The following is a 12,642-nucleotide window of genomic DNA, read 5'->3' on the forward strand; positions in this document are numbered from 1 at the left end:
TCTTTGATTTGAGTGGTTCTTAATGCTTAGGATTAGAGGTAGGGTTAGGACAACATTTGTTTGACAGGAATGACCAAGATGTTTGATGTGGTCACACTGCGAAGAGACAGACCTGTTCAGCTATGGGTTAGTTAATGGTGTTTCCGGTTGGGCTACCTGTCGACGAAGGCTAGCAGCTGTGTCTCCGAGTGTGTTGATGAGTAGCTCACACTCTTGTGTGTGATTACGCCTGTGCTCCAGCTCTTCCAGTGTGTCTCGGAGCTTCTGGCTCAGCGTGGCAAGGGCATCGTCTCCGCTCTCCAGCTGGGTGCAGTGTACCTGCAGATCCCCCTGCAGAGCTACAACCTGAGCTCTCAGACGGAGGACCTGCTCTTCCCTCTGGGCCACCTGAGGAGACCAAATTAGTCAACCACACACAGACAAAAACATATCACTATCACCACCGATGTCTGCTCTCAGTAATTTTATATACAGCCTCTAGCTTCAGGGTACTGTAGCTCAAAAATGTTGCAGAAATCTAGATTTTTATAAATCAATTGAGTGACTGAGTCTTTGGTATTTGTTTACAACAATATGAAACCTGTATTAATTGTAATGCTGATATTTGCAAGGAAGGCCTAAAACATTTTTTTTTGCCACACCTGCCAATGGCTGGTGACTTAAGAAAATGTACCAGCCATAAATATGTTTTACCGGCCATGAAAATGTTTTTGTAAAAACAGGCTGTAATAACACCCAACTTTTTAGATACCTGTGAATATTTACAATTCTCTATCCCAATTTTTTATTTTTTTATTTCACCTTTATTTAACCAGGTTAATCGGTTGAGAATAAGTTCTCATTTGCAACCGCGACCTGGCCAAGATAAGGCAGAAGGTGCAAGGCAACAAAGTTACACACAGCATACAAACATTCAAATACACAATCATACATATAGAAGACATTTAAAAATTAATAAGAAGTTAAAAGTAGATTGTTTAAAAATGTAAAGTGGCAGTGCGAGAGGAATATCAATAGAATAATAGTATAATCCAGACTTAATAGTAATGTGCAAATAGTTTTAGTTGAATTCAATTGAATATGTGCAAAATACGTTGAGGCTTTGTTGACTGTGCTAAAACATTAACAAGCAAAGAGCGTCAACATGTACAATGATCTGTCAGTAAGTTGGAGAGTAGTGTTTTAAAAGTAGTGACAGGAACAAGGGATTCGAGTTTGAGAGATTTTTGTAAAGTGTTCCAATCATTTGCAGCTGAAAATTTGAAAGAAAAACGGCCAAATGAGGTGCGAGTTTTTGTAGCAACTAAAGAAATATATCTACTCGAACGCAAGTTAAGTGTAGGTACAGATATGGTTATTAAAGTGCTTAGATAAGATGGTGTTTTACCTAGTAAGGACTTGTAGATTAACTGGAGCCAATGATTTAGGCGTCTGGTGTGTAACGAAGGCCATCCAACTATTGAGTAAAGAGTGCAGTGGTGGGTGTTGTATGGGGCTTTAGTAACAAAACGAATGGCACTGTGATAAACAACATCCAATTTCTTGAGTAGAGAATTGGATGCAGTTCTATAGACAACATCACTGAAGTCAAGTATTGGGATGACGGTCATTTTCACAAGGGCCTGTTTTGCAGAGATAGTAAATGAGGCTCTATTTCGAAATAAAAAGCCGATCCTGGACTTGATCTTAGACTGTAGATGGTTTATGTGGATCTGAAAAGAGAGTGAGGGGTCTAGCCAGACCCCTAAATATTTGTATTTCTCCACATTTTCCAGCTTAGACCCATCCAGGGTGGTGATGTTTATTGGGCAAGAAGGTGCAGAACGTGACCGGTTGAAAATCATGCATTTTGTTTTACCAGAATTTAAAGACAATTGGAGGCCTCGAAAGGAAAGTTGAAGGTCATCAAAACTCTTTTGGAGTTTTTCTAAAACGTTTTCCAATGTAGGGCCTGATGTGTACAAAATGGTGTCGTCTGCGTAGAGATGGATAAGAGAGTTGCCTACAGCACGAGCGACATCATTAATGTAAACAGAAAATAATATTGGTCCAAGAATCGAGCCCTGGATTTCAAGACCACAGCTAAAACTACTAGCCTAACTAATATACATTTAAAACAGTCAGTAATAAAATAAGAACAAATAGTCAAATTACAAACAAAAGCACAAATAAATACGATATAACAAATATACTAATGAAATAAGCAGTGCTTTTCAGGTTTTTTAGGTAGGTTAGTTTTCAGGTAAAGTAAGCAAATGGAAATTAACACTATAGTCTGAAAATTAAACATCCTTATTAATCCTAATTAAAGTTACAAAAGTTATTCAGTCAAGATCAGTGAGTGATTTTTGTGTCCTTTGTTGTTTGATTAACATTAAAAACACAGACAGAAGCAGCATTATTAGCCTGCTGTCACTTTAATTGAGCGAATGCACGGATCTAATATACTGATACACATGCGTTTACTTTCTCAACTGTTTATGTTCACTTAAAGGTACACTGTGTAATTTTTTAAGTTGATTCTTAGCAAAAAACACTTTGTTCTTTCAAAATTATATGTGCTCATTTATGTACAATTACTTCTACCAACTAATCAAGTATTCCCGTAAGCGTAGAATCTGTCATTTATAATACATACGAGTGAGCTGCTCGAATGGCGGAAGCCATGTTGCGCCTCCATCTTGAAAATACATTAGCCAAAGAGGGACATACCCGGAAATTCAAGCTTCACGCGTTTTTACACTCAGTGGCACAGTGACGAATGCGAGGGGAGATTACTCTAAACTGCCGGCAGATTTTAAATAATACGGCCACCGTAGGAGGTAAAACGCCCTGGGAATGGGAGGGGCTAGAAAGTAATATTCAGTTGGTAGTCATATACAATTTCACCGCTAGATGGGAGTAATTCCTACACAGAGTAGCTTTAAGACATAACCGACTAAGATACAATTTTTGTACTTAATTTTATGTGAATTTGTCCCCTTAAGCACAAGACGACGTGAAAGAGCCTAGTTTAGTATTTGCAAGTAATGAAATGAGCTCCCTTTCGTGTCTTCTTGCGCTTGAATATAGACATTTTCAAGGCTTAAACTTTCATGACGATGCAGCGCTGGCTCGTTAACTGTCCGCAGCGTCGTTGACATTATTTACGTTCATGCATCTTTAGAATTCATAAAAATGTTACCGGCTAACTATAGAGTGAGTGACTCCATTTTATGAGTGACACTTATTCTTTAAATTAATAAGAAGAACAAACAGTTTGCTTGGAAACTGTGATACTTGTATTCAGGATAATTTGATAAATAGAAAGATCAAAAGAACAGCATTCATTTGAAATCTTTAGTAATCTTATAAATGTCTTTACTATATTTTTTTATCGATTTATTGCTGAATAAAAGTATTAATTTCTAAAAAAATATATATATATCGTACTGACCCCAAACGAACGGTAGTGTACGCTGGATGGTAATGACTGAGTCAATATCAATATACTGTGTATCACTAGTTGCAATGCAGACTTAATTCTAAAGGTAACTAAGACTAATTTAAAGCTGCAGTCGACAAGTCTGGCAGATTGAGGGGACTTAGCCAACATTTTTTATGTTTACAACTCTCATGCCCCTCCCCCACTACCACAGAGCACCCTCCCATCGAGTTCGCGAGGGGGGGGGGGGGGGGGGGATCTGTGGCGTGTGCACGAATTGTGATTGACAGTCAGAGCTCACACAGCCCTGCACTGATTGGACCAGAAGAACCGGGAGCGGTGGATTTTTGCAAAACAAATAACAGGCTCTAGGTGGCACGTTTTTTTCTAAAACCGTCTGATTTATGTTGTTCTGTCGGAGCATAGTGTCGGTTTCAATGAATATGATAAAAAAAATCTTGCCGACTTCAGCTTTAAGTACCAACCTGATTGTGGGCCTCTTTCAGGTCCTCCTCTCGGCTAAGCAGAGTGTTCTCTAGTTGGGCGATCTTGCTGAGGCAGGCCTGGTACTTGTGTTTGCAGAACTCGAGGGATTCACTAAGAGGTTGTAGTCGAGCCTCAGCATCTGTGGCCAGTTGCTCAGCCTCCAGTAGACCTGCCTTCAGCTGAACCATCTCTGCATCCTGACTGTGGAGAGCTGCTTCCCTGCAGGAGGCCTGACACACACAAACACTTATATTTAGAAACAGAAGTTGGGATATAGTGAAACTGAAGTCGGCTGTGCTGCCTCACCTCGTCCTCGGTGTCTCTCTGCTGTCGGTGCAGACTCTCCAGGTTATCTCTGTGCAGCTGCAGGAGACTCTGTGTGCTTTGCAACTCTCTCTTAAGGTCCTGCACCTCCTTCACCCGGCTCTCCTTCTGCTCCCGGGTCTCCTGCTGCCAGCGCTGCATCTCCTCACGCAGATCACACAGCTCTTTATTTTGACCTATACACTGACACAGAACCAAGACCAAAAACATAGGAACTTTTCCCTGTTTATATCACTTTGCTTCTCTGTGTTTGTGGCGTCCCAGACCAGAGTATGTGAGCGGTGTGGAATCAGAAAGAATCAGTGATGCACTGAAATTGAAATTCTGTCCGATAGCATTATGCTAATAATTATTTTCAAGTTAATGCTAATCTTAAAGTTCTGTATGATTATGTCAAAACAACTAAACACTAAAAAACGAATAAAACACTAAAAACTAAAATAAGTCATTTTAAATGTAAATTTAGGCATAAGAACATCACAATGAATCAGTATAAAAATGGACATTCATTTTGTGAAACCGCGCATAGAGACATGGCTGCGCATGTTACCCAATGCCTTGTTTATGTTTACGTGTTAAATATGTCAAGTCAAGTCACCTTTATTTATATAGCGCTTTTAACAATATAGATTGTTTCAAAGCAGCTTTACAGTGATAATAGGAAATTAAACATTGTTTTCACTGTCAGTTCCTTGATTATTACGCAGGAATGAGAGTATAGTTCCTAGTCATATTGGCCTAGAAAATCGCAACTTTCCATTTTCTGTCGGTCTTAGTACACGATGTAACTACAGAAGAGTCAAGTTTTAAATAGGAAAAATATCAAAACTCTTTGGTCATTTTTTTGAGAGAGATGCTAACGGTCTACCTAGATTCAATGATCTATGCTAAGCTATGCTAAAAGTGCTACCGCCAGACCCGGAGATCGGCTGAATGGATTCGAAACCGGTAAAACTCAACTGTTTAACTCTAGGGGAGTTGGAAAATGAGCCTATTTCCAAAACAAGTGGAATGTTGCCTTAAGCCTCGAGCTGAAGGAAATGTAAATTCACGCCTGTACAGTAGAGGGCGCAGCTCAAACAAACCTTTCAGCTGCTGCCATTCTGAATCGCAGAAGAATAGGTTTCAAGAAGAGACAAAAAAAAACAAAAAAAAAACACAAATGTGATGCTTATCTAAAGTAATTTTTGCTAATGTGGTTGAATTGGATAATCTAAGGTCAACAACAAAGACATTGGTCAATAAAGTGAGATTAAGTACATTTGTATTATTGAACATATTTAATTGTTGCAGATTTGCGTAATGTTCTCAGCTTGCATTTCACAGTTTTTATTCATTTTGAGGAATACTGAATCTGCTTTTGAGATAAGAAAATGCATGCTCACATTATTTAGTCTAGAACTATAATAAGCATCTTGCTTAGACAGTGCACACAACGCCTCTACACAGAACTGTTGTATAAAAGCATCATCACACTCACAACATTTACCTGTTCTTATATTCAGTACAACACTCTTGTGTGTGATCTTCCTTAATTAGTATTAGTACACCTCAAATGCAGCTCATTGAATATAATTTATGGTCGGAAGAACCATCCTATTATAACTATATTTACAGACTCACTTCTACAGTCACACACTGGCATATATAATGAATGCTAGAGATTCTGAGACAGAAATCACCGAAGCCTGTTTGCTCCCTGAAGCGTGTCTGTGGTGGCTCACTGATAGCAGCTCTACATTAGATTATTAGACTCCAGAGAGAGCTGATCCCAGATTGGATAATATTATTTTTTCCCCTGGCTGATGATGCATTACAAAAATAAGGAGCACTGTAACAGATGTCTCGCAGGGTGAAAATAATAAATCACACAGACTACTGTGCGCACACACACGCGGTATATTAGTTTTGCGAGTTAACTTGCGTGATTTATTAGGTTGGTGAAGGCCCTGGATGGAGTCTCCTCAGTGCACTGAACTTCCCTTTGCAAGCATCATTAAGACTGCGGCGCTAATTGTGTTGTTTTAAACGAGTGGAACCTGATAATGACTCCATTAGTGATTCACCTACGCTTCTGTTTTCTTGAGTCGAGCCGGGAGGAGGCGCATGGACATGCACATGGGAAAACTACTGACAGATGAATGGGATAAATGAAGCAAGAAAGCAGAGGACAGGAGAGCATATGAATGTTTCTTAAGTTGATGAAAGCTAGAAAAAGGTGGTATAGTGGAGGAAGGGTTTGACAACCACAAGAAACATTAGGACAATTGATCCTTCGAGGATGCCTGATTGGCCAACTAAATTGATTTACACTGCAGATGTGGCACAGAGAAGGTGCTTTGACACATATGGTATGTAAATGCCTATAAACAGGAAAAAGTGTGGTTAAATGCTGATTCTCAATAGTATTATTAAAGCAACACTGTGTGAGATTATCTTCCATCTAGCGGTGAAATTGTATATGACTACCAACTGAATATTACTTTCTAGCTCCTCCCATTCCGAGGGCGTTTTAACTCCTACGGTGGTTGTATTATTCCAAGATTAACACGGCTTCCAGTTCGACTTCGTCCATGAGTGTTCATTGACGCGAGGAAAAGTGTCCTAGACGTCGTTCTAGCGTTATGCACAACCATGCTATAGTTAGCCAAGCAACTATAAAACTTTGAATTTACACAAATAGGCTGAATTACCTGTCGAGTAGAAAGCAGGAAACTTTGGCGTCCCTTTTAAAATCCTTGCTCCTCATGAGCTCTTTCCATCTTGGAAAAGCCACTACAATATTGACTTAGGTCTTGTTGATTTGCCTGTCGCATTGTCATTTTAGTTCTCTCTTTCGCTTCCTTGGCGACTCTGTTACATGTCCACGAGAATAGGCATGATCCTCCATCTTCAACAGGCTTTCCAATCTGCCGGCAGTCACGAGTAATCTCCCGCTAGCATTCGTCACGGTGCCACTGAGTGTAAAAGCGCGAAAGGCGAAGCTTGAATTTCCAGGTATGTCCCTAATTGGCTAATGTATTTTCAAGATGGAGGCGCAACATGGCTTCCGCCATTCGAGCGACTCACTCGTATGTATTATAAATGACAGATTCTACGCTTACGAGAATACTTGATTAGTTGGTGGAAGTAATTACACATGAATGAGCACATATCATTTTGAAAGAACAGAGTTTTTTTTTTTGCTAAGAATCAACTTAAAAAATTACAGAGTGTAGCTTTAATAATAATATTTCATGGTCCAGATTCGGTTAGCTGATAACGTACATTACACTCCAGAATCATTCTGAACGTAATTCCAATTATTAGAAGTTAATCTAACATGAAACAATGGAACCTCACCAACATTTTCATTCAGTTGCATTGAATGAAATCTAGAGGGTTTAACCAGTCAGCCTTGCAAGACCATGTAAAATTGAACCAATTAGGGAAAAATATTGTATCAAAATTACATACTATTATTATTAATAGGTAATTTTACTTTTATTGTCACTGACACCAATTACATAAGTACATCATGATTATTGGTGGGTGTTTTTTTTACTGCAAAATGACCCAAAAATTACAATAACTAAATGAATGAATGAATGTTTTGCTGTACAATACAATTCTAAAATGTTTTGAGACAACTGAATGACGGTTTCGGAGAAGTAAACACAAGTTGGCTCATACAATAGAGCTTTTTCAGTATATCAGTAGCCTAATAAAATGTTTTATTTTACATTACATGGAGCGGACATGTCCACATGACCAGCTATCTAACCCCAAATCACCTTATCTCTGTAACCCCTCTTTTAAAAAAATAAAGTTCTCTTGTAGAATAAATGAATACTGAGAATAGTGCATTTCAACAATAATGACATTATTAACTAAAAGCTTTTCTGCGACACTTCATCCACACCTCTAGGTGTCAGTACAAGTCCAAGATGACATATGGGCCAGAGCAACGTAAACAAAAAATGACAAGAGTGCACCTTCTCGAGTCCTTGGAGGGAGTTGACAGCAGTGTGTTGCGTGGGGCATTACAGCATGAATCAGTGCTAAGCTCAGTGTAATTTTCGAAGTCCCCATTTCAGTCCCAAACTCATCACACAGACAACAGCCCATGGCTATTTCAGATGAGATTCAGACAGAGAGAGGAAGGGTAGACCCATTTTATGGAGCTCTCTCGTTCTTTCCTGCCGCTGATTAATTTCATACTAGATCGGTTGGCCAGCAGTGTTATTAGCATAAAATTTCCATGGATCAGGCCCTGCAATAAAACCCTGTCATCAAGTCACTTGTCAAACACACAATTTCAAATCTCATTTAGTTTCTAATATCATTTTCATACCAGGCGGAGGGGTGCTGAGAGAGGTGGAGCGGTAGAACAGAGACGGGAATGTGTTATGTAAAGGATAAACGGAGTCATCGATCAAAATTAAAAGAGCTGAGCTTCGCTTCATGATTAAAAATTCTACGGATCAGCATCAAGTGTTTATCAGGTGAAGCAAACAGCAGGAGGTTGAGATGCTCGCTGTGGCAGAACTGGATCTTCTAGAGGACCTCAAGTGTTGGACAAGCAGTCAGCGTTCGCTGAAACAACAACCTACTATGATAATCTGATGCCACTGCGAAAGATAATTAATTTTTTACATTTTGTAAACAAAATCAGGGTTGACTGCCTGTGCAAAATTTGCCAAAAAGACACTAAGGGCCAGATTTACTAACAGCTTGCTCCAGCGCAAACCCTCTTTTGGCGTTTAGGGTCATTTTTGCGGCTGACCTTATTGCATATGCATTTGTAGGACTTTCCCTTTCATGCGCAACATTTATGCGAGGAGAGTATTTAAATGAATCACGCAACACAGTTTACTAAGGTTTGCGCTCGTCAATGTACGGACTCACGTGCTAGACTCACTGTATTTACACATTTACAAAATGTACAACATTTTTGTGGACAGAAGTTGGCAGCATTTCAGCAGTGTTCTGCCAAAATAGGATTTGAGGATTTGAGGACTTGAGGATTTGAAATAGGAAATATTTAAAGCTCAAGGGTTTAAACATGAAGAATTTAAAACATAAATATTGTAAACTTGAAGCGTAAAATTATGTTTATTATTATTATCAAATATTAATTTTCATTTTATAATTGAATGTTTTGTATAATTAGAAACTAACAACATAATATATTTCTGTTATAATTAGAGTTAAAACTTAATAAATTAATACTTTTTTAATGTCTAGATACAAAGACAAAATAAAGCACAGTAAGGCCGGGTGTCCACCAAAGCATTTTTAGCCAGATGAAAACGCTAGGCGCTCTGCTGAAAACGCCGAGCTATGTGCGCTTGAGAGCGTTTTGGCAGCGCAGTTTTTTTTTTTCAATTGAGACGCTTCGTTGCTATGATACAGAATATCCGTTGGTCGGTGTGGTATTAGTCCCGCCCCTCCTCCAACTGTGATTGGACGGTTGGGTAAAAAGTGACAGTGATGAGTGCTGCGTTTTACCCAAAGTTGAACATTCTTCAACTCTCTGCGATCTGTAAAAAACGCCGAACGCTCAGTGCTTGAGCATGAAAAAGACGCTCAGCGCCTCGTTACGCTCATGGCGCTTTAAAAACGTGGCGCTCCCATTGAAAACAATTGAAAAAGCACGCCAGCCGCATGAAAAAACGCTTTGGTGGACACACGGCCTAATACTTTATTGTACAGTGTCCTTTTCACATGTTACAAGTAGTTACTGTAGTACTAACTATAAGTTATGCATAATTACATGCAACTAACCCTAAACCAACCCCTATTCCTAACCCTATAGTAAGTACATGTAGTTAATTATTATTACTCAGTACTTCAATGTATAATTACACTGTAACACGGACACCATAAAGTGTAACCTAAAACACTTAACTAATAAAAGATAAAATATTTGATCAGTTTACTTGCACGCCATGTGACCAATAAACAACATCAGAGAACATGTGAATGTGTTGTTACATTATTTAAATACTAGCTGAAATGAAAAGAAAAGAAAAAATAAACAAAATTGAAACAAAACAAACAGTATTCTTTGAGTTAATGCAGTTCGGAGCAATTCTGTAAGAAACTGCGACTAATAAACAGCACACAAGCTTCTAATGAAACCTCTGCTGGATCATGAAGTGGTTGCCAATACAACAGTCTTTCAGAGGCTGTAATAAAGTATGATAAACATTATTTTCATAACACACACACACACAAACAGAGACACTTAAAGCCAAGCTGAAGGCACAACCACTAATAATGAAAAATAACACCAGTTTGGAGAGAGTAGAGTGGGGGGGTGGGGGTATTTTAATAAGGACAGAGAATCAATGCAATTTAATCAATCTTGCCTAATTAAAAAAAATCTATATTGTGAAACAATCAAGGTGCATAAACAAGATTAAAATAAATGAAGGAACTGTGCCATGAGCAAGGGAGGGCCTAATTAAAGGGAGTTAATTGGAATTCCATGCCTATGTGTGGTTTGTCGATGCAGCCGACAGGAAATATTACACGTGAGTGCGCTCACCGGAGACCTCACAAACACCCTTCAGCTGAACACACAGAAACAACACCACCAAACTCATGCTTACTCCACGTTTTCTTTCAGGCCTCAATACCCAGACTGGCCAATTTGTGATTTTTAGTGTGTTTACCTGTTTGTAAAGAGAGTCCGTGTCTCGCTGGAGCAGTGCCGTGTTGTGTTTGTTCTTCTCTATCACCTCCTCTCTCTGTTTCAGGATCTCCTGAAGTCTGCTCAACTCCTTCTGCAGGGCCACAACCTCCTCTCTCCCAGACGGGACCTCCTGCATCTGCTCTGCGAGCTAAACACACGCCACAGCCACACAATGACAATATTAAATACACGTTAATAGTAATGTGGAGTTTTGATAGCCAGTGCAAGTATCTAGAGAGCAGGAACTTATGATCGCCTAGATGAAATCGCCGGATTCTGCTTTACACATTTTAAGTCATGATTTCGGAATATAATCTATTAAATCTCAGTATAAAAATGACTAAATAATAAGTATGACAACAAGGTAAACTGTGTTTTTGGCTGAGATTCCTTAGTATTATGATTATTGGTAGCTGTTAAAAAAATTGTGAAGCCATAGATCTGAGCTAACAACTTTTTTACACACGCACGCACGCACGCACGCACGCACACACACACATTTTCAGCATCATTACGCCAGTCTTCTGTGTCACATGATCCTTTAAAAATCATTCTAATATGCTTCAATATGTTTGGGGTAAAACAATCAAAATAAAATAAATGTATTCAGCAAGGACACATAAAATTTATCTAAAGTTACAGTAAAGACATTTATGATGTTACATAAGACTTCTAATTCAAATAAATTCTGTTATTTCCAACATTCAAAATAATAAGAACAACTTCTTCCGAGGTAAATTCAAGGCTTATTCCTTACAGTTTCTTCCAAACTCAATGAAAAGCAGAGAATATTTGTTTTCGATATGACATATCTTTCTAAATACATATCTCTCATGTCTGTGTGTCAAGTATTCATTGAGTTTCGGTTACTGATTGATGCGTTTCAGAAAGAAGTTCGCAAAAACTGAGACGGAAAAAGTGCAAAAAAGCAAAAAAGTTTTGTTCTTATTGTAAGTGTGCGCAAACAAAAATAGACCCTTCACTGTTTCAAATGATGCATTACTGTTTCTGTATGACAAAAAAAATTACGGAGTATTTTAAGTCAATGTGGAACAAATCCACCAAACCGCACCTGTGCGTTCGTCGACCCCAGATGGTTAATAATTGAGCACCAATAATAGTTGATAACCGAGCAGCACATTAGTAAGATTTTTGAAGGATCATGTGACACTGAAGACTGGAGTAATGATGCTGAAAATTGAGCTTTGCATCACAGGAATAAATTACATTTTATAATGTATTCAAAAGAAAACTTTAATTTAGATCGTAATAATATTTCACAATATTACGGTTTTCATAAGCATAAGATACTTCTTATCTTTTAAGATAAGATACTTCAAAAACTTTTCAAAAACATAAAAAACTGTTTAGACCGGTAGGTAATATATATATAATGCTCCGTGGAAAATATTTAAGCATGGCAAACTCTGTTAAATTCAGCTGAGATTACCTTTATTGACATCCGATACAAGTATAAGAAAGCCTTTTATTTTATTTTATGAATAAATATGGTCAGGAAAGGCAGGAAAGCACAGCGGCCTGAGGGAATTCAGCATGAAGCACGGCTGTGGCACAGAGACATGTAGAGCCGTGGATATATAAGGCCTGTCAAATTCATCCCTCTTTCATTACATGCCTCTCTATAATCACGCACCATCACCTCTATAGTGCAAAAAGAGTCCTCTCGTTCTCTTTCTCTCTGTGTCTGTCTCTTCAGCCGTCTGCTTGG

At 38.6% G+C, this 12,642-nt stretch overlaps 1 protein-coding gene across 5 annotated transcripts in view; it reads right to left on the reverse strand.

The window, feature by feature from the left end:
- The window catches only part of pmfbp1 (polyamine modulated factor 1 binding protein 1), a 215,001-nt gene that overhangs the window by 38,507 nt on the left and 163,852 nt on the right, over positions 1-12,642 (reverse strand). For all 5 annotated transcript variants that reach the window (XM_079589287.1, XM_079589286.1, XM_079589285.1 and 2 more), the window contains 4 exons: positions 10,894-11,061; positions 4,217-4,417; positions 3,910-4,140; positions 157-387 (listed from right to left, as the gene is read on the reverse strand). In XM_079589287.1, coding sequence (XP_079445413.1) covers positions 157-387; positions 3,910-4,140; positions 4,217-4,417; positions 10,894-11,061 — 831 coding nt within the window. The remainder of the gene's footprint in view (positions 1-156; positions 388-3,909; positions 4,141-4,216; positions 4,418-10,893; positions 11,062-12,642) is intronic.

This window comes from Phoxinus phoxinus (assembly GCF_949152265.1).
Source record: "Phoxinus phoxinus genome assembly, chromosome: 2".
NCBI lineage: Eukaryota > Metazoa > Chordata > Actinopteri > Cypriniformes > Leuciscidae > Phoxinus > Phoxinus phoxinus.